The following is a 22777-nucleotide window of genomic DNA, read 5'->3' on the forward strand; positions in this document are numbered from 1 at the left end:
TAAATTGTGGAAAATACTAAACATAAATTGGGGGAAAGAAATAAAAAAGGGGCTAATTATTCTGACTTCAACTGTATATCCCGAATATCTTGACTCACACCAAATAGTTGTAACCCTCCTATAAGATATAATCCCTGCATTGCTTTTGTAAATGCAAATGTCAATCCACTATCTTTAAATGGTCCTAAATATTTTAAACACCCAACTGCCTCTATTCCATGTCCCTCAACCTGTGAATTATCATCATTTTAATATAAATTATCTCTTGTGAACTCCTTTTACACCAATTTTGAAGCAAATTTATACAATTATGGTACGAGATATCTTTCTGTTTTAGTCCACTGGCCAACAAATGCTATCATTTGCATATTTAAATAACTTAAAACCTAAATGTTCAACCTTAAGCTCATTTGTGTAAAGAGAAAAAAATAAGCGCGATAAAATGCTTCCTTGTTGATACATAGATACATAGATAGATGTGTTTACAATAATTTGTGTGTGTGTGTGTGTGTTTTGTGTATTACAAATCTTACAGGACTTTAAGTATGTTTCCAAAACTTCCAGAAAGTTCAGATCAAACTCATTTTACATAACACGTTTTTAGAAAAAAATAGTCGATTGGCCCTGCTACTGACTAATGCTGAGTTATACGTCTGATCTCTTCCTAGTTATTTCCTGGCCGAGCTGGAGAAATGTGTGGCCGAGCCTAAACGACTGGCGCAACTTTTTATCAAACATGTGAGTGTGTCTCTTTTTTTCTGTCTGTCTGTCTGTCTGTGCCAAGCAAACTTCCTCTCACACTTTGAGCAAGCAGATTTGAGAAAACACAGAGGTTTTTAACACGCTCACCCATTTTAACACCCCATTTATCCTCCCATCAACCCAGTCTATTTCTGTCCCCGTGTTACTGATACGGCCCATTTGAGGCTGTGCGTTTACTTGTGTATCCATTGGCTCATTACCACAAGGGAAAAAGAGGCGGGAAAAATAAGAGGCGGAATAACAAGCACAGCTACGTCCTTTGATAACACTACTTTACACTCCGAGTCTATTTCTGGAGTTCAGTCCTACACTATGGACATACACGCATAAATAACTCACCAAGAAAAAAAACAACACAATTCCCAGCACCCACAGGCGTAAAATTTGCAGATTTATAGCTGTGGAAGTACTTCACAGTGGCAGTAATTTGTTGCCACATGCTGTGATACAAGTTTTGGTGGTGAATCAAAGCGTTTCGCTTAAATGAAAAGCGCTGAGTTACTGTACGAATTGGCGTCTGTTAGCGTTTGCCCTTTTCTACTGTTTAATGAGTCTGAGCCCTTTGGGTAATAACTTAAAAAGGCTTGAGGGGAATAAAGAAACTTATAACAAAATTCAAAAGGTTGAGTCAAACTGTGAGACGAGTGTAGTGGGAAATCGGCTGGTAATGAAAAACAGTAATGCAGGCTGAGCGAGGGCCAGACTTGCTTTTTGTCCCCACTCTTTCTTAGTTTTTTCATATAAACAAGACTTCCCCCCTCAATCTCTCTCAAATTTCCTCTGCCTTTGCTCTCACTCCCTCGTTTAACTCATACAGTACATAACAAAGATGTGAGGCACTCTAGTTATGTCAGAACTTTCCGACTCCCAGTCATTAATGTGTAACACAGATAAATTAGGGCGATAGGTTGCAAAATCATTTAGCTGGTTTTAAACACACAGACTTATAAGGAGATGTCATTCCACATACACAAAAAATCTAAATCTGTATTTGTGATTAACTAGTTTTCCTGTCTCCTGTCTGCTGTATAATATTTACAGTGGGTACGGAAAGTATTCAGATCCCCTTTAGTTTTTACTCTTTGTTATATTACAGCCATTTTCTAAAATCATTGAATATAGTTATTTTCCTCATTAATGTACACACAGCATCCCATATTGACAGAAAAATACAGAAATGTTGACGTTTTTGCAGATTTATTTAAAAAAATGAAATATCACATGGTCCTAAGTATTCAGACCCTTTGTTCTTAGTAGAAGCACCCTTTTGATCTAATACAGCCATGAGTCTTTTTGGGAAAGATGCAACAGGTTTTTCACACCTGGATTTGGGGGTCCTCTGCCATTCCTTCTTACAGATCCTCTACAGTTCTGTAAGGTGTGATGGTAAATGTTGGTGGGCAGCCATTTTTAGGTCTCTCCAGAGATGTTCAATTGGGTTTAGATCAGGGCACTGGCTGGGTCATTTAAAAACAGTCATTGAGTTCTTGTGAAGCCACTACTTTGCTATTTTAGCTTTGTGCTTTTCTTGGTGGAAGGTAAATATTCGGCACAGTCTGAGGTCCTGAGCACTGTGGAGAAGGTTTTCGTTCAGGATATCCCTGTACTTGTACCGCATTCATCTTTCCCTTGCTTGCAACCACTCGTCCTGTCCCTGCAGCTGACACCACGATGCTTCACTGTTGGGACTGTATTGGACAGGTGATGAGCAGTGCATGATATTCTCCACACACACTGCTTAGAATTAAGCCTTAATGTTCTATCTTGGGGGTCACAGTTGCCCAGGGGGTAGCACGATTGCCTCCCCATGTTCGCATGGGTTTCCTTCGAGTGCTCTGGGTTTTTCACCACAAATCCAAAGGCATGTGGCATAGGTGAATTGAGTATGCTAAATTGTCCGAAGTGAATGTGAGAGTGTATGGATTCTTCCCAGTGATAGGTTACTGCTGGAAAGCAGTTACTGCTGGATAGGTTACTGCTGGAAAGCAGTGGCAACCCTAGATTAATAAAGGGCATAAGCCGTAAAGAAAATGAATGAATAAAGTTCTATCTTGATTCATCAGATCAGAGAATCTTATTTCTCACCATCTTGGAGTCCTTCATGCTGGCTTTCACGTATCATGCACTTAGGCTTCCGTCGGGCCGCTCTGCCAAAAAGCCCTGACTGGTGGAGGGCTGCAGTTATGGTTGACTCTCTACAACTTTCTCCCATCACTCAACTACTGTACATCTCTAGAGCTCAGCCACAGCGATCTCTGGGTTCCTCTTTACCTCTCTCAGGCTCTTCTTCCCCGATATCTCAGTTTGGACAGACAGCCAGCTCTAGAAAGTGTTCTTATCATCCCAAACGTCTTATGTGGAGGCCATCACACTTCTGGGAACTTTTGTAACATTGCTAAGATATGTGCCTTGCCACAAATCTGTCTCTGAGCTCTACAGGCAGTTCCTTTGACCTCATGATTCTCATTTGCTCTGACATGCTTTGTGAACTGTAAGGTCTCATATAGACAGGTGTGTGGCTTTCCTAATCAAGTCCATTCAGAGTTAAATAAATGAGTATCACAGCACAGATTCTGAATACTTAGGACTATATATTTCCACCAGATATATCAGTTTTTCTTTTTAATAAATCAGCAAAAATGTCAACTATTCTGTGTTTTTCTGTCAATATGGGGTGCTGTGTGCATACTAATGAGGAAAAAAAGGACATAAATGATTTTAGCAAATGGCTGCAATAAACCAAAGAGTGAAAGATTGAAGGGGGGTCTGATTTGAAGGAAGATTACTGTACCCACTGTTTATATAACAAAAATGTAAGGAGTTAGTGATGATGAAACCAAAACCAAGGAAATATTGTAATAAAATGAACTGTAATATTAATAGGTTACTGTAAATACAGTTTACATGTATCCCTTTGTGCTGTGCTTTAAAAAAGATTTTAATAAAAGTTACAAAACTATTATAATGTATGTTATTGTAGCTGTGTGTGTATGGCAACATGACAAAATGCTGATTAAGAGGAGTGCTGATTAACATTAGGGTCACACAGTCCATATGAAGCACTTACAATCTGTTGTCAGAACCATTCATGCTTTCACATTCGTTTCCAGGCAACGCACTCTGTGTATATGAGTATGTGTGTGTGTGTGTGAGGTAGTGTCCAGTTGTACTGTCCTGCTACCTGAATGCAGTGAGGGAGAATGAGGCTCTGATTACATTGAGGATAATTGGCCTGAATTATACATGGCCTTCTGCTCGCTCTCCTCCATCAGTGTTGTGTAATCTCTCTCTGTCACAGCACACTGCACTCAAACTGCAGACAGACAAAAACTTTAACCACTACTACACTAACAACATTTCAACACAGCAGCTTGAACATTTTAAATAAGTAACCACTGCTCTGATATATACTGTAATGTGTAGAATCAGAAAATAATGATTTAGATAATCTACCTGTGTGTATATATATTTGATGTATTTCTGTCATTGGTTTCATCACTTTGCCAACAATTTATTTGACTAATAGGATTTCTGGGCATAAGATTGTACTTTAATGTGCTTACACGGTAAAAAATGGAGGGTTCCACACAATATCTTTATGCTTTCCCAACACAAATTGATTAAGTTAACTTTATTGTTTTTCCAAATTTAGGAGGTTTGAACATAAAACAAATTAATTTGTTTCCCACAAAACTCAATACTTGTGTTGATTCAAACGGCTCAACGGTTAGCACTTTTGCCTCACAGCAAGAAGGTCGCTGGTTAAAGTCTCGGCTGGGCCAGTTGGTATTTCTGTGTGGAGTTTGCATGTTCTCATCATGTTTGCATGGATTTCCTCTGTCTACTCCAGTTTCCCCTACAGTCCAAAGACATGCAGTATAGATGAATTGGATGAACTAAATTGGTCAAAGTGTATGAGTGTGTGTGTGTGTTAGAATGAGTGTCTATGAGTGTTTTCCAGTACTGGGTTGTGACTGGAAGGGCATCCACTGTGTAAAACATATGCTGGAGTAGTTGGTGGTTCATTCCGCTGTGACGACTAATGAACTAAGCTGAAGGAAAATGAATGAATGAAAGCCATTTTTAGACAAACTGTAAGGCACACTTGCATATGTTGCAATGCTATTAGATTAATTGTCAGACTAAGTGGTTTCTGCAAGCAAATGATAATAGAGCTTTTCTCATACTTAATTGGAATGGCTCTTTGCAATCCAGGCAGCTGGTGTTACAAAGTGATTTTTTGAGGCAGTTTGATGTCACTTCCTTTCACGTTTGCACAAATATTCTACTGTCACGTTAATGGTTGATGATTATTCATTCATTCATTTTTTTTCATTGTCTTAGTCCCTTTATTAATCCAGGGTCGCCACAGCGGAATGAACTGCCAACTTATGCAGCATTCAGTATGTTTTACGCAGCGGATGCCCTTCCAGCTACAACCCATCACTGGGAAACATCCACACACACTTATTCACACTAGTACACTACAGATTCACCTAAAGCGCATGATTTTTGGACTTGTAGGGGAAACCCTAGCATACGGAGGAAACTCACGCAAACACGGGGAGAACATGCAAACTCTACACAGAAATGACAACTGACCCAGCCGGGCTTCAGCCAGCAGCCTTATTGCTGTGAGGCTGCTTATTTTTCTTTGAACACACTTAAAAAAGATTTTAATTTCCTTTTCAAACTATTGCTTTAAAATGAGTGCAAACAACACGATTCTTAAGTTTGTTTGGGGACACTTAATTGTTTTATGTTCAATAGATGCTTAAACAGATATTTAAATCTGTAAAAATGATTGTTAACACAATCGTTTTGCATTGGGAGAACATGAAGGAATTGTGTGGAGCCCAGCATTTTTTACAGTGCAGTATTCAAAGAAATTTGAACTCTTTTTGTGAAATATTTTGTCTGAAAAGTCATTTATTTAAAGGGTATTTATTTAAAATTCTTTAAATGCCACTTTGTTTGATATTCTGAGTATTTTAAAGGCATTTCCACATTTACTATGTGACTTACAATGTGAGTTCACCCAGAAATGAAAATTAGCTTTTCATTTACTCATGCTCAGACCATTGAAGATGAAGGTCACTGTCTTTCTGCAGTTGAACATAAAAAATAAGTGAAAATTTAGCTGGTTAGTTATGTGTTCAACAAATTAATGTTCAATACAGATATACCAACATTAATACTTATCTTGATTACTAATCGTCCTATTTAGAAAGACGAGTTAACAGTTTCCTGATGTTAGATAAATACAAATCATGAATGATCATCATTTCAGCTAAGAAACTTTATTTAATCTCTACATATTGAGTGGACTGATGGTTATTTACATTTGTGGGTTCAATATCCCTTTTACCCCTTTAACTGCCTGCTTTACCAAATGTTTGACCATAGTTTGACTGTTTTAAAGAATGACTGTTTTAAATTTTAGTTTACACTACACAGTGTAAACTATTGTGTTGGTTTAAAACAAACAAACAAACAAACAAACATAATCCTGTTGCACTACTACACTCGATTTTGGTTTTATGGTTAAAAAAAGCAACAACAAGAAAACATGTTTAATCAGAATTTTTTTTTCTTTTGCTGTAAACTAGAACTGAATTTAGAAATAGTTTTGAAACAAATCTTTGCACTTAACAAACGAAATTAATTATGTAGGCTTATGGATGACTTCAGTGGATTGAACAACACCGTTTCTATATCTACGAAAGAGAGAAAGACACAACTGACTCTTACTGTACGTTCACACAGAAGGCGGTGAGAACATCAAAGGTCGCTCTGGTCGCCCTGTCGACAACACTGTCTGCCTTCAGCTCTAGCGGCGAGAGCGTCAAAATTCACTACATTGATCTTGAATTTAAAGGGGCAGTTTCAGCAAATCATATTAGGTACATTGCCTTCAGAAAATGGGTTTTCTAGTGTAAAAATGTTGCGCATGTTTTATCAAATATATTTAACTGTTAACAATGAAAGATCAAGTTGCATGCGGTGTGGCTTTGCTCCACTTACTGTAATTATCCAATGTGTTCATTTGTCTGAATTATCCTCAAGCAGCAATGCTGTTTTGTATTGTCGCATGAGATTCCTGCTTTTTTAACGAAAAAAAAAATATATATAACATTAATGCACATTAATGCCAGAAACATTTTTAATGTAACTTTTTAATGTTTAATGTAACTTGCCAGAAATGTTTTTAATGTATGTTCCTGTAAGAAAACATTGCAAATAATTAGAAATCCGGCGACCGCAATAATCAAACCCATGGGAATAACTGTGGTCGGAACCCAAGTTAACAGCGACTGTGTTCTCTGAACTCCTGCAATCTCAGTCTGGACTTCTACATTCTGATTGCTTGCCGCCATACTGCGTCATAGCTCATTACCATAAAGTTGACTTAATTTCAACTGTCCTCGACGCCCACACCAGCGAAGACGAGCCACGCTGCTCCTCGCCGCTTATGGCTGCCGGCTCCCATTGAAAATGAATGACTTCCAGCTACTTTGACGCTCTCGCCACTTTCGGTGTGAATGTACAGTTAAAGGGAATGGTAGATGAGACTCTGATTGGTTGATTCTCAAAACAAATCCAATCCAAAAACGTTTTTCTTGGTGGGTAAGTTGTAGGGTTAAGAGAATTTTTTGTAGCTCAACTATATGTCTACTAAACTGGGCTAATTCACTCTTCTCTGTTTACATAATCTGCAGGAAAGACGGCTTCACATGTATGTGGTGTATTGCCAGAACAAACCTAAATCTGAGCACATCGTGTCAGAATACATCGAGACCTACTTTGAGGTAAGTGCATGTCAAGGGCAAGCAGAAGATTATTGGAGTTCTCAAAGATCCAAAGGTTACGCCTGAGGGACTGTTTTGGTCCATCTGTGTAAATATCTCAAGGCAGACTCTCTCCCTTCCCGTTTGCACGGTGTGTGTGCATGTGCGTTTGTGTGCGTTTGTGTGTGTGTGTGTGTGTGTGTGTGCGTGCGTGTGTGTGTGTGTGTGTGTGTGTGTGTGTGTGTGTAATGATCACTCAGTGGACATGAAGGCCCTGACTGACCTATCAATTCTTGGAACAGATAAATCAGGGAGATGCTTGATCGAAAAGTTTGACACCTTAATGGATTCTCAGTGCTGTACCAAAACATTTGAAGGTTTGATAGCTGGCATTACTTTAGGTTTTATTGACTGAGATTGCAGGGTACTATGGGGTAATGGATCAAGGAGAGTGTTTAGCTATGTTTGGAGTGGAAAACCAGAAGGTCAAAAGATTAATGCATATTGCCTAGTTTTTTGTGCATGTCCAGGGTTTAAAACTAACATTAAAGGTCCATATTTTCTTACTGACAATGAAGCCAGTTCTTCTTTTTTCCTGCCTCCATTGCTGAAGAAAGTTGCTGATCCTGTGGAGGGTTCTTCATTTAGCTGTGGCTGTCAATGCTTTTGTTTCTGTGTTGAACTCTGATTTTAGTCATGAATGTCCTTTTTGTAGCCTTCTTGTCTTTCATTGTTTGGTGGATTGTTGTTGTCTTTTGTCATTGTTTTCATGGTTAGAGTGTTTTTTTTTATTTATTTGGTATAGTTTGTTCATTTTGGGGCATAGATATTCACAAAAAAACAATTATTAATTGTTCAATTTTATTTTGGTCAGAGCAAGGGTGTCATGGTGGTGCAGTGGGTAGCACAGTCGCTTCACAATCGCTGGTTCTCCCCATGTTGGCGTGGGTTTCCTCTGGGTGCTCCGGTTTCCCTTTAAGTCCAAAGACATGTGCTATATAGGTGAATTGAATAAGCTAAATTGGCCATAGTGTATGTGTGTGAATGCAAGAGTGTATGGATGTTTCCAAGTGTGGGGTTGCAGCTGGATGGGCATTCGCTGCGTAAAACATATGCTTGATAAGTTGGCGGTTCATTCCATTGTTGAGACCCCTGATTATTAAAGGAACTAAGCCAAAAAGAAAATGAATGAATGAATGAATAAATAAATGAATGAATGAATGAATAAATGAATGAAAAGATGCTTTGTAAATGAGTAGGCAAAACAAGATAGAAGGTTCCTCAGATGTTGATGTTGTTTGTATTTTTATAAAAATGTTGAAAGCTCATTTAAAAAAGATTATAACCATTACAGTTAAGTTAGTGATCGTGAGAAATGTTCTAATATATGGTGCTATAAAGATATGCTTTGTTCTGTTGAAAAGAATTATTTAATTTTCAAAAATGTGTTGTTTTAGGATGGGCTTATTGATGGATTTAAGTAGTTTGATATGTTATTGCATAATAGTAATAAAGTATTTGTAAAATCTCTTCTTCTTTTTCTTCTTTTATTTTTTCTTCTTTTTTCTTCTTTTTCTTTTTTCTTTTTCATTTTCTTCTGTGTCCTTCTTCATTTCATTTCATTTCCTTTTTATTTTATTTTCTTTTTCTTATTTATTTTTTCTTATTTTTTCTTTTTCTTCTTCTTTTTTATTTTTCTTCTTCTACTTCTACTTAGAGTGTATTTATTTGTATTACTTTTATTTACATAGTAGTAATAGTAGTAGTAGTAGTAGTAGTAGTAGTAGTAGTAGTAGTAGTAGTAGTAGTAGTAGGGATCATTATTATTAATGTTTTTTAAAATTATATTTAGTGTTAAAATAACAAAATATTTAGGGTTGAATTATCCATGGAAATCACATTTTTAACACAAAATATCTGTCTTTGTTTCCTTAAACAATTCTCATTACAAACTCGGGAAGATATTAGGTGCTGCATTTTCAAATGTACTTTATAAAGGTGTACATTATAACCAGGCTTTTTCGGTGTACCCGTAAATATAAACCTCATCATAAACAATGAAGTTGCATATAGTTTCTTGTTGTATTAATTATAAATATAGTAAAGAAACCTATTAATACTGTGAATTAATTTCTTTATACATTTATAAGTAAAGTAATAAGTCGGGCCAGATGGAATCTGCAAATGTTTTTGCTATTTCTGCTGAGAATTTTGGTAATAATATGTAGATTTCTGCGAAAATATTTTGGGAATATCATAACTAAGACCTTAATATGTGAAATAAAAACTAATATCTTTTTAATTTTTATTTAATGTTTAAAATGCATATCCAATTAGATGGATATATTTATTTTTATTTGGCAAGTAAAGCGAGTCTCTCATATAATATATCTATTAAAAGACAGAAAGTAATACTGTACAAACTTTATTGTACATAAATCAGATGAACATTTTTAAATTAGTCAATAATATTACTGTAATTAATTTAAAAACTGGATAAATATGGATTTACACACATTTACTCAAGTAAATAAACAATTAATGATGGGCTAAAACTGTGGAAAATCTGCTGAATTCTCCGTGCGCAGATTCCGGGTGGGCCTAGTAATAAGCTATTTTTTTTTATGTATTTGAAGCTTATGAGTTAAACATACATTTTGGCAGTCAGCATGGGTAGTGTTGTAGTCGTGGTTCAGACTTTCTCTGTGCATAAAAGAATCAGTCAGTCAGGCTCACATTAGTGTGTGTTTGTGTGCAGGAGCTGAAACAGCAGCTGGGTCACAGACTGCAGCTCAATGACCTGCTCATCAAACCAGTGCAGAGGATCATGAAGTACCAGCTGCTGCTGAAGGTGAACCAGAGTGCAAAACACAGACCAACACAAACACACTTCACACGCACACACACACACACACACACACACACACACACACACACACACACACACACACACACACACACACACACACACACGCACATTCTTCAGCGCTTGTTCTGTCAGGAGACCTGTGGAGTGTGTCTAATCAATTCCACATTCATAAGTAAAACTAGAATATCAAGTGATCATCAAAATACTCATAGAACTTTGTTTGATTTAAAGATTCAACAAAAATGGCACACACGGTTCTGTAGCTCTTGTTCTATTTTTAATATTTAATCAAACAGTAAAACATTACTTTCATCAAGTTTCTGTTTTAGATATGCACCAATGATGCATTTGTTTGATCAAAGCAAAAGAAATACTGTTAAATATTATTATACTTTCAAATAAAGGTTGTCTGTTTTGAGGTTTTGTAAAATTTATTCATGAATTTTTTGCTGCCACTACTCCAGTTCTCAGTGTAACTTCATCCAAACCATTTTAATATGCTTTTTAAACAAACTAAATTATTTTAAGCTATTTTAATATTAAATTAATGTTGAATAATTTTTATTAATGCTGAAAACATTTGAGCAGTTTCTTCAGCTTCTGTGTAACAAGTTTAAAGAAACACTTAATATTTTAAACGTAAATTATAATATTGCTACATTATTAACATGCTTGTCATCACACATTTTTTAAACCTTTAAAATGACAGTATATAGAGTTAAAGACAAAATAATCAGACTTCCTGTGAAATATCATTATTATTATTTTTCAAGTGCTGCCCAAAGGATGTTTAACAAAGCCAGGGAGTTTTTCTTTTATATGTTTCTTGTGGGGGAAAAATCTTATTTCTTTTGGTTAAGCTGAATAAAATAAAATGAATAAATAAAAATTAAGATTTTTTTTCCTATCATTGACAGAGCAAACCACTGTAGTCCAGTGCCTGGCCAATTAATCTAAATTGCCTAGTTAACCTAATTAACCTAGTCAAACCATTAAATTGCATTTTAAACTCAATACAATTATCTTACAGTTTAACAAGTAAAATAAGATGTACTGTCATCATATACAAGACAAAAGAAATGAGTTATTCAAACTGTTGTTTAAAAATATGTTGAAAAATACCTTCTTTTAAACAGCACTCGGGATATATTTGGAAATGAATTTAAATGGGCTAACAATTTTGTCTTCAACTGTATATTATTCGTGCATATGTTATTACATTCTGCCCTGATTGGCAGTCTCTTTAAAATTTTACAATATATTATCTAATTTCTTTGATGATGCCTTTGATATTAAAATTTGTGAAGGAATAATAAATGTTCTCATCTGCATTGCTCCTTATATATGTTTTAACCAAATTGAAATGCAAAAGGATTTTAAAGTACAATAGGCAACACTTTACAAAACAGTTTAAAAAGTAAATGTTAGTCAATTAAAATTAACAGTGATGAAAAAAATATGTTAGTATGTTAATATTAGTTTCTGCCTATAATCACTGCACTATTACGTTTTGATTTATTTGTCAAGACAAAATAAACACTAAAGCTAATGAAAAATCCAAAACTATTATAACCTTGACCTATATCCTGCAACTGCTGCTATTTCACTCCTGTTAGACCTAAACTACATTTTGTTTCCTTGTACTTGTACATGTGTAATGACAATAACATTGAATCTAATCTAATCTTATTAGTTAAAAGTGGATTTTATTAGTTATTAACTTCATTTAATTAAAAAATGCAACTTGTAGTTAGATTCAACTTTGATTTTAACACGTCATTAACTAAGAAATGAACATCATCAAAGATTAATTAAAGCTTTGTGTTTTCATGGAAAATTTAGTTAAATTAACTAATGCTACCTGTCAGAGCCTTATTGCCCAGTATTTATGTACAATAGCTTTATACATTTTCACAGAATTTTCCAACAATATTTTATCATATAATAGGCTGATTGACATGTAAAAATATTGTTTGATGTGATAAACAACCACTGCAAATTCACTCTTAATATCCTTTAAAAAAAACACTTTAAAGGTTTAAATAATACATAATTGTTCACATATTTTTTAAGTTTCCAAAATATCTATGTTATGCATGTTCATTATCATGATATATTAAATTAAAGTGTAGTTGTGGGTAGATTAGTGATTTTGTTTCTCTAAAATGCAAGAAATTTTAACCAAAACTATTTATCACAAGACATTTTAGTCATCAAACGCATAGTTTACCCAAAACTGAAAATTCTGTTATCATTTACTCCCCCTTCACTTGTTCCAAGTCTACTTATTTTGTGAACTAGCTCTCAGTTTTGGCCAATCCTGTAGTTTCTGCACTTTGCCTTTGGACATTAGATTAGTACAGACACTGATACAGAAATAGAACCATCTAGATCTCACGCTGTGTGTCTCGCGACAGGACTTCCACAAGTACTACACAAAGGCTGGGATGGACACTGAAGAGCTGGAGGTACGAGTCACGCAGACACTAATCATTATGCAAGTTTTTATTTCTCAAGACCAGAAACACATAATCCCACAGAGGAACATTTTGTGATCTCTTCTCTATGTGTTTTTTCCCCTTTGGTGAAATCAGTACAACTGTATTTGCTCATAGGCTTTAGTATGAAGCCGAGGTCAGTTTCCACACATGTCTCTCTCTCTTATATCTTTCTCTGTGTCTGTCGTTCTTGCTGGAACAGAAAGCAGTGGAGGTGATGTGTTTTGTTCCGAAGCGCTGCAATGACATGATGAACGTGGGTCGGCTGCAGGGCTTTGAGGTACGGCGCCAGACTCAGGCTGTGGTTTAAAGCTGTCCGCCTGTGGAAATACTGCTAGGGACTCTGATCCTCTAAAGCAGGAGTTTCAAACTTGAGTCTGAAAAAAAAAAATACACAATTAGCGCTTTGAGTTTCAGAAAAGTGCATCACAAATAATATGTATTATTATTATTATTATTATTATTATTATTGTTATAAAATTAAGTGGAAAAAGGTCAACTATTTTCAGTGGGTGTGCATTGACTTTATCAAAAGTGACAGAAAAGAATATTTTATATTGATACGAAAAACGATCTGGGGTGCGTTCCGAAAACCATCGTTAGCCAACTAAGGTCGCAACTTCCGTCATTACAAACATAATTCATTGATTCAGTGTTTTCCGAATCCATCGTTTCAATTAATATTCACAAACTGCATCGCAAAATTGTAAGCTTGCAACTACATCTCTAGAGCTGTAGTTAGAAGCATAGTTCCTGGCTGTGCTCTATTCCCAGTTATCCCCCTATGCCCTATTCATTTAGAACATTCTAACATTTACACTTGAAATGATTAAAAAAAAAAACATTAAAGTCATCACTCTTGTAATTTGCTTTTAAAGTGTTTTTACAGTTTAGTTTTAGCGATCTTCATATTGACAGTTGTGTTGGCTTCGCAGTGCACTTTGAAGACATTGATGTCATTTTGAACAAAGCCGTGGCTTATGAAAAAAGCTCATGACAGTGGTTCTTAAAGTGGGGGTCTGGACCCCCCCGAGGGGTCACGGGACAATGAAGGAGGGTCGCCTTGTGATTTCCAAAAATCTATTTATTTTTATTAAACCATAAGAATTACCATATTTTATCCATTACCTACTGAAGAGGAAAAAATAGTCGCTTATAGTTACTATATTCTATATAGTTACTATAGTAGCTTGTACTTACTAGTTCTATTGGATTGCAACCCCTGGGGTAATTACATTATATTAAAGGCGCAGCAATAGTGTCAGATGCAGCAGATTGATTTTATAACAACAGGTTAAACTTTCTGGCCCATTTACAGCACTGACATGCATTAAAAAAATGAAACGAAGAAAAATCTTGGGTCTGTAGGTGTGTGCGCCATTGCATGCAAGGTTTCTGTATTTTTGACCACCTTAGAGGATATTGGGGGTCGCGAGTCACTGGCATTTCATTTTGGGGGTTGCAAGCTGAAAAGTTTGGCAACCCCTACTATAGGTGAACTATTATTTAAAAGTGGAATTTTACGTTACGTCTTCAAAACTTGTGAAAACAAAAAACATAGCAGATGTAAATGCTTTTAATTTATCGTAGGTTATAAGTAGGTTATGCAGTATCTGTACGGTATATGACATGGGCCTCTTGGTTAGAACATTTATGCAGTGGTTTGCATGTGCCAAAAAATAAATAAATAAACAATATCTTACTTTATAATAATAATAATAATAATAATAATAATAATTATCATCATTATTATTAATATTATTATTGTTAAAGTGGGATTTGTTTTCAATTTCCTAATAAATAATAGTTATTGAATTTCATTTCTTAAAAAATGTATTATTTATGTATTTGATTTATATATGATATTAGATTATGTGTTAGCTTTTATAAGTGATTTTATGTTTTAGAATAGAATATGTAATGTTCTCAATAATATTTGTAAAGGAAACATTGGCCCTATATGTGCCATTTGCATTTATTTAAATTATTATGGAAAGCGAGTGCATGTTTTTACCAAAACTAATATTGGATTTTTTTTTAATGCGTGTGCGTTTAAAACAATATAATTAGCACAAAGGAATTAATGGGATTCTTATCTAAAGTAGTTGTTTCTACCCCATTTAGAGCATTATTTTGGGTGTTTTACGTTATAACTAACGTGGTTCAAACGATGGATCTGTGACAGAAAAACTATGGGTTTTGTGGCACACTCGTCACTACATCGTTCTTTTTCCAAATGATACATCGTACTATGATAGTTCAGCTGCGAGTTACATCGTTGTTTGGGAAACGCACCCCTGTTCATCAAAAAATCCTGACAGAAATGTCACAGTTTCCATTAAAATATCAAGCAGCAGGAAAAGTTTTTAACAGTTATGTTTCTTGAGCCACAAATAAGCATGTTAGAATCATTACTGAAGGATCTTGTGACACTGAATGCTGAAATTCAGCTTTTGCAAGAAAAAGCTGTATTTTTGAGTACATTAATAGGTATCACTTTATTTTAATGGTCACCTTTAACACATTTTGTTGAATTTCAGTACATTGCATCTACAGTACATGTCAACAAAGTCTCAATAGATTATAGTGTAAGTAGTCTGTTAGATTGGGGTTGGGGTTAGTGTAAGTTGACATGTGCTTGCAAAGTTTCTTATAGTCAGTTTAATGTCTTTTGAAGGAGCAGTATTAACAGATATTAAGCACACAGTCTACCAAACCTCAAATGAGAAGTAATGGGCATGTAGTGGCAATGCAAATTTTAGTCAACAAAATATGCAATAGGGACCATCAAAGTAAAGTCTTACCAATTAATGCAGTCTTGGTGAGCATAAGATAAGGTTTGTTTTTTCAAAAACATTAAAACAACCTTGCAACTCCTTATATAAAATATGCATTGAGTTTAATGTTATTTTTACTTATTTATAGATCTTTTCTAATGGGATATAGGCACAGCTAGTGTTTTTCAGCTAGTGATAAACATAGGTTTATGTAACTAATTTACATCTTTTAAGATTCCTTTTACAGCATGTAATGTAATTAAATGCAATCAGTTAAATAAACTTAAGCATTCATTTAGTTGTTCAGGCATAAAATGAGATGATTGACCGTGTAAACTCTAGCACCGTCAGTGGCAGCAGGCTAGCTCAGAAACTCCATTGAAAACACTGGGATAAAATTCATTTTAAAGAGATGGCAGGGAGTTTAATGCAGTGCTTCATTTTTGGTCTGAGACCCATTTTATATTGTATATCTACAGGGCAGTGAAGATCACTTAAACTTGGCAAATTTTGTATCAGATGGATAGTTTAGGAAGCCGTTGGGCTGGCTGTCTGAAAATTAAAAGTCTGTGTGCATATACCCCATTGCAGTGCTTTGTTCATGCATGTTTGGTATGTTGCATTTTTCTAGGAAATCCTTAACTTTTCTAGCTGTTTCTGCAAAGCTTCTTTGTGATCATAATTAAAACAAACATTTGAAAATGTTTATTCTATATGCTAATATCATCTGGGCATTTAACTAATTTAGAATAAATATTTTCCAGATAATACTTTAATCATTTGTTTACTAAACTAAACTCCAAAAATTCATTTTGAAACCAATGATATGATCTTTGTGTACTAATAATGTACAAATACAGCTATCTGAGGCAAATCAAAACAGACAAATGCAAATCTGTTTAGATTTTAGAAAGCGAATCGTATTTAGATATCCCAAAGGTTTTGAAAACCCCTGCTAATTTTGTCTCTTTATCAGGGGAAGATCACGGCACAAGGAAAACTTCTCCAGCAAGACACATTCACAATCACCGAGCAGGACAGCAGCATCCTGTCCCGCGCTAAAGAGAGACGGGTCTTCCTGTTTGAACAACTTGTCATCTTTAGCGAGCCAATCGACAGGAAGAAAGGATTTTCTCTACCTGGTTACATTTTTAAGAACAGTATTAAGGTGAGTTACCGCTTTAGAGAAAGTCATTAGGATATACAGTAAGATTTCAATGTGACCCAGTATGTTTGCATGTTTTCTTCAGATAAGTTGTTTGGGTGTGGAGGCTTGTGTAGATGGTGACCCAAATCGCTTTGCCCTGACGTCCCGGGGGGCCGATGGTAGCACAGTGCGATATGTTTTGTACTCCTCATCGCCGAATATCTGCATGGCTTGGGTCAGTGACGTGAGCCAAATACTGGAGACCCAACGCAATTTCCTTAATGGTGAGACATTCATTTAGTCTGCATCCACACCCAACAGCCTGCTGATTTCATCTCTGCCCTCAGTCAGTAGTGTAAAGCATTTTAATAAATATAATTAGTCACTGTACACAAGTATATTTTTAGCTTACTTAGACTGAGAATCTTTTTCAACTGTGATACCTGTCTATTAAACTTTCTGTTCATGAAATATGGCTAATACGTTTATTTTTAATCTATGTGTTTCAGCCCTGCAGTCGCCTATAGAGTACCAGAGAAGGGAGAGCAAGAGCAACAGTTTGGGCCGCAGCATAAAGCCTCCTCTGTCAGCAGTGGCTGGTCTGAGGCCTCACTCCTCAGCGTCCATCGACCGACATAAACTGCCCTGTCTGCGCTCCTGTAACACATCATTGCCCTCTCTATATCTGCCCAGCCAGGTCCCCACTGACGACCACTCACAGCCAGAGGTGGGACATTTCAGTTGTCTGAGGTTTGCTTTAACCTCACAAACCCCTTATTTGTGTGGTCATCCACGGTCTGTTAGGTCTAGGCAGAATTCCAGTTTGAATCCTAAACTATACAAATCAATGGTGTGGTTGGTGGATAAAGCTGTGTCCGTATTTGAAAAGCACTAGGGTCTTGCTCTTGAGTCGGACACTCCACGCTGACCCAAAAGATTTTGTAAATGTTCACTTTCCTGAAAGCTTATGTTGATTTGATTATGATGTCAAGGAGTTTTCAGTGGATCAACATAAGTTGTTGCATCTAAATAATACACAACATTAGAATTGTGTCCCAATTTTTAGTAGTTTAATATGCATTTAAACTGTTGTTGTTTTACTACTACTACTACTACTACTACTACTATTATTATTATTATTATTTAAATAATAATAATATTACTATTATTATTATTATTATTATCATCATCATCATTACTGTTATTATTATTATTATTATTATTATTATTGCTACTATTATTATTATTATTATTATTAACATTGTTGTTGTTGTTGTTGTTGTTATTATTATCATTACTTTTATTATTACTATTATTATCATTATTACTATTATTATTATTGTCTTTGTCATCATCATCATTATTATTATTATTATTATTATTAATTTTTATTATAATTATTATTATCTTTATCATCATCATTATTACTATCATCATCATCATCATTATTATTATTATTATTATTATCTTTTTGAATACTAAAACTTGGAATCCTAAGTACAGTGTTAACTTCTAGAACATTTTTATTGGGATTTACACAAATTGAGCACATACACAGATGCATACTGAGACAGTTTTGAAATTGCTGACAACATGACAGCATTAATCTAAAATGTCGTCTTAAGCTGTAAAAAAAATTCTACAAAAATGTAAAAAAAAAAAAAACTATGAAAAACTGTATAAAAAAAAAAGATGTTCTCACTTTAAATATTCCTTACAACAATATTAAATGGAATTAAAGGGAGAGTAAAATAACTTTGCACAGAGATATTCAACTCCAAACATGAGTATAAAGTGAGAAATGATGTGTTTTTGTCCAAGATCATTTTTCTTACGTTTTACCTCACCATTTTTCTTTTCTCACCCCAATTTTATCGTCTGATAACTCACAATTATGTCATAAATTGATACATATAAATGACCTGGTTGATTTTGTAACCACTGTTTCTATCTGACGTTTACAGTCAACACCAGTAGACTCCAGACTGAATTCCCAGACAGTGTCTCCAACTCATGTGCAGCTGGCCTTCTCTGAAGAGCCATCTTTCTCCCAGGCACCACTAAACTGCCAAGCGGTCTCCAACGGGCTGTATTCCTCCAGCACACAAGGCTCACAGGTACTGATCAAACCCTCTTTAACACCATCATTTAGAAATGAAATGTTCAGAATGAAACCAGAGTTTTGAAAAAGAAGCCACGCTGCTCCCTCTGCTGGTGTATTGTGGACATGCAATAACAAATGTGTCGACCCCAAAACCAGTTGAAAGTGTCATTTTTAAATGAATACACATCTGAAAGCTTAATATATAAGCTTTTTAATTGTGTTTGGTTAGTTAATATAGGACAATAATTGGCTGAGAACTATTTGATAATCTGGCATTTGATGGTTCAATAATAATATTGAGAAAATTGCCTCTAAAATATCAAGTTTTTATATATTTATAGTAGGAAATTTACAAAATATCACCTTGGAACATGATCTTTTCTTAATACCTTAATAACTTTTGGAATTAAAAAATCTATCATTTTGACCCATGCAATGTAGTTTTGGCTACTGGCAAAAATATACTTATGCTGCAGAAGTCTGGTTTTGTAATCCAGGGTCACAAATATTAAGACTTCACTATATTTGCAGTGTAAGTTTGTATAGTGAACTTACATTAAGAGATACTAGGTGACCTACATTAAGCTTAAAGTTAGTTTCAGGGTTGAAGGACTTTTCAGTAGGGGAGAGCGGGGACAAAAGTAACATTTTTCATAAAAATCTCATTTTAGACAATGTTTTTAGCAGAGATATATTTTTGTATATTTTTATATTTTCTATCAAAACCAGCTGTTATTTTGTATCAATGTAGAACGACTCCAGTATAACTTCACTTTAACCAAATGTTGCACATTTTTACTTTTGACCCTATCAGCAGGGACGAAAGTAACACATGAGTGGGTCAAAAGTAACACAACAATATTTGCTATTTACTTATCTTGTTTATTTGAAATATATCTGATTATGACCTTGTTAATGTTCATTGCAAACAGATGTTGTCAAACAGATGTTGTCCTTTACTTTCTGCAAAAAAATATTAAACAGCATTTTTTTATTTAAATTTCACTTTCATCAAATGTTTCAAAAGCAACCCAACAATGCAAAATTTTAATTGAATTAAATGTTAATCTTTTTATTGTTATTGACAATATGCATTAATCTTATAAAACATCAAAACACTAAAATCTAATGTGGAAGTGAAAAATAAGCATGGCTATTAGCAGTGGGACATGTTTGTTCCCACCGAAACCTTTGCCATTTAAACCTGATTTACTTTTAAACTGAAAAACACAAGGATGTGTTATTGCACTAAATAACCTGTAGATTGATCATTAGTGTGACGCATGAAAAGAGAAACACAGCTTGTAAAAAAAAAAAAAACCCTTACAATAATTAACTTTTTGCACTTAAAAACAGACATTTGGAGCTAACTGCAGGACAAAGTCCTGAAATCACAAGATACTAACTCCATCAAGGGTTGCATGCTGAATGTACTGTTATAGCCTGGAAATCAAATGTTGTTGGGGCTTCCAGAAAATTGCTTTGTTACATTCGATCCACGTTACTTCCGTCTTCTTTCTCCCCAACCTAATTATTATTTCTTTCCAAAATTTGCATGGGGTTATTTGCAGCAGTTACTTTTCCCTTCAATATAGTAGTTAAATCACAGTATGTGACAAAAGAAGTGTGAATTCAAGAAGAAAGTACCGCGATGCCCGCTTTAATGTTGTGCATTCAGATCACATCCATACTATAAAAACAGTACAGTTTCGCTTTGAATAAGTTTGGGTTGACGCTTATATTAGGGTGGCGCAGTGGCACAATGGGTAACGCTGTCGCATCACAGCAAGAAAGTCACTGGTTCGAGCCTCAGCTGGGTCAGTTGGCATTTCTGTGTGGAGTTTGAATGTTCTCCCCATGTTTGCATGGATTTTCTCCGGGTGCTCCGATTAACAGTGTTAACCGGGTGCTCCATAAGTAGGTGGTTCATTCTGCTGTAGATGACCCCTCATTAATAAATGGACTAAGCAGAAAAGAAAATGAATGAATGAATGAATGAATGAATGAATGAATGAATGAATGAATGAATGAGTGAATGAATGAATGAATGAATGATGCTTATATTAACTGTTGCTAGAGCTTATGCCAGTATAATTTCTGTTTGTTTTATGCTTTAAACATTTAATATATTTCTGTTTCTGTTCTGAATAGTACTGGAGGATTTGTCGTGGGGAATTAAAACACATGTTTATAACGTTTGTTGTAATGTTTATAAAAGTTTTGATTTATTTAGGGTTACTGGTAAACTACAATAACCACATATTTTAAAAAAATAAATAACTTAGTGCAGTAGCGCAGTAGGTAGTGCTGTCGCCTCACAGCAAGAAGGTCGCTGGGTTGCTGGTTCGAGCTTCGGCTCAGTTGGCATTTCTGTGTGGAGTTTGCATGTTCTCCCTGCTTTAGCGTGGGTTTCCTTTGGGTGCTCCGATTTCCCCCACAGTCCAAAGACATGCGGTACAGGTGAATTGGATAAGCTAAATTGTCTGTAGTGTATGAGTGTGTGTGTGTGGATGTTTCCCAGAGATGGGTTGCGGCTAGATGGGCATCTGCTGCGTAAAAACTTGCTGGATAAGTTGGCAGTTCATTCCACTGTGGCACTGTGGAATTCCCAGATTAATAAAGGGACCAATTCAACTTGTTTGTGTTTACATTTGTTTATCTGCAGTAATTTTGGTCTGGAAACTTAATTTCTAGAAAATATAGTAAGATCTGTAAAAAGTAATATCTCAAACTGTTTGGTTATATTATCACAAAACAGTTTAAGTAGGAAAATGTCATCATTGACCTAGAAATAGTGCAGAATCACAAATATAGCTGCGGAAATACAAAAATAAAAGACCACTTGAAAACATTTGTTAGACTGAGCACTCGTTATTTTCTCATTAAAAAACTCTAAATTACAGTATTTTTCTTTTAAATTTGTAATATTATCAGACTTTTAAAAAAATACAACAAATATTAACCTTTTAATTTTAAATGTAACCTTTTTAAATATTAACACCAGTAAATACAGAGAAATGGACAATTGTCAAGTGGTCTCTTAATTTTTCCATAGCCATATTTCTTACTTATTCATTTCATTAACATCATACAATAACTACACAAATACTTAACATCGGTTTTCCCTGTTCTAACACAGCAGCCCTTTAAAAAACAGTTTCTCCATTTACAGCGGCGTCTAGTCCTGAATGAGCTTTGATGACAGCTCAACAATGGCCTTGTGTGAAAAAGCTGTTTATCTGCTTCACTCAGGCCTGTGTGAGCAACCGCACTTCACAAACAGGAAGGAGACAGGTTGACAAGAGGAAGTAACAGATCCCTATCAAACAGCTGATTGTTCTTGCAGGCGGTTGAATCAGACTGCTGCTAGATCTCAGCTCTGTTTTGACTTCACTTTTCATGTGTTTATATGTTTAAAACTAGCAGCTTGTCATGCTAGGCTGATTTTAGATTAGCCTTTATATCATATTCACTCACCAGCCACTTTAGTAGGTACACCTGTTCAACTGCTTGTTAATGCAAATTTCTAATCATCCAATCACATTGCAGCATGTGATTTGCATTTCAATGCATTTAGGCATGTAGACATGGTCAAGACGATCTGCTGCAGTTCAAACCGAGCATCAGAATGAGGAAGAAAGGTGATTTAAGTGACTTTAAACATGGCATGGTTGTTGGTGCCAGATGGGCTGGTCTGAGGATTTCAGAAACTGCTGATCTACTGGGATTTACACGCACAACCATCTCTCGGGTTTACAGAGGATGGTTTGAAAAAGAAATAATATCCTAGTAAGCGGCAGATCTGTGGGCGCAAATGCCTTGTTGATGCCAG

The 22777-nt window shown here is 35.2% G+C and overlaps 1 protein-coding gene across 6 annotated transcripts in view; it reads left to right on the plus strand.

The window, feature by feature from the left end:
* The window catches only part of arhgef25a (Rho guanine nucleotide exchange factor 25a), a 185222-nt gene that overhangs the window by 105091 nt on the left and 57354 nt on the right, over positions 1–22777 (plus strand). For all 6 annotated transcript variants that reach the window (XR_015523689.1, XR_015523687.1, XR_015523686.1 and 3 more), the window contains 9 exons: positions 669–738; positions 7482–7571; positions 10309–10401; positions 12837–12887; positions 13120–13197; positions 16671–16862; positions 16945–17125; positions 17351–17568; positions 18806–18958. Coding sequence is in view for 2 of the 6 variants with exons in the window: in XM_087307292.1 (XP_087163418.1) it covers positions 669–738; positions 7482–7571; positions 10309–10401; positions 12837–12887; positions 13120–13197; positions 16671–16862; positions 16945–17125; positions 17351–17568; positions 18806–18958 (1126 nt within the window). In the remaining 4 variants the exon portion in view is untranslated. The remainder of the gene's footprint in view (positions 1–668; positions 739–7481; positions 7572–10308; positions 10402–12836; positions 12888–13119; positions 13198–16670; positions 16863–16944; positions 17126–17350; positions 17569–18805; positions 18959–22777) is intronic.

This window comes from Danio rerio, chromosome 23, assembly GCF_052040795.2.
Source record: "Danio rerio strain M-AB ecotype USA chromosome 23, GRCz13ab, whole genome shotgun sequence".
Taxonomy (NCBI): domain Eukaryota; kingdom Metazoa; phylum Chordata; class Actinopteri; order Cypriniformes; family Danionidae; genus Danio; species Danio rerio.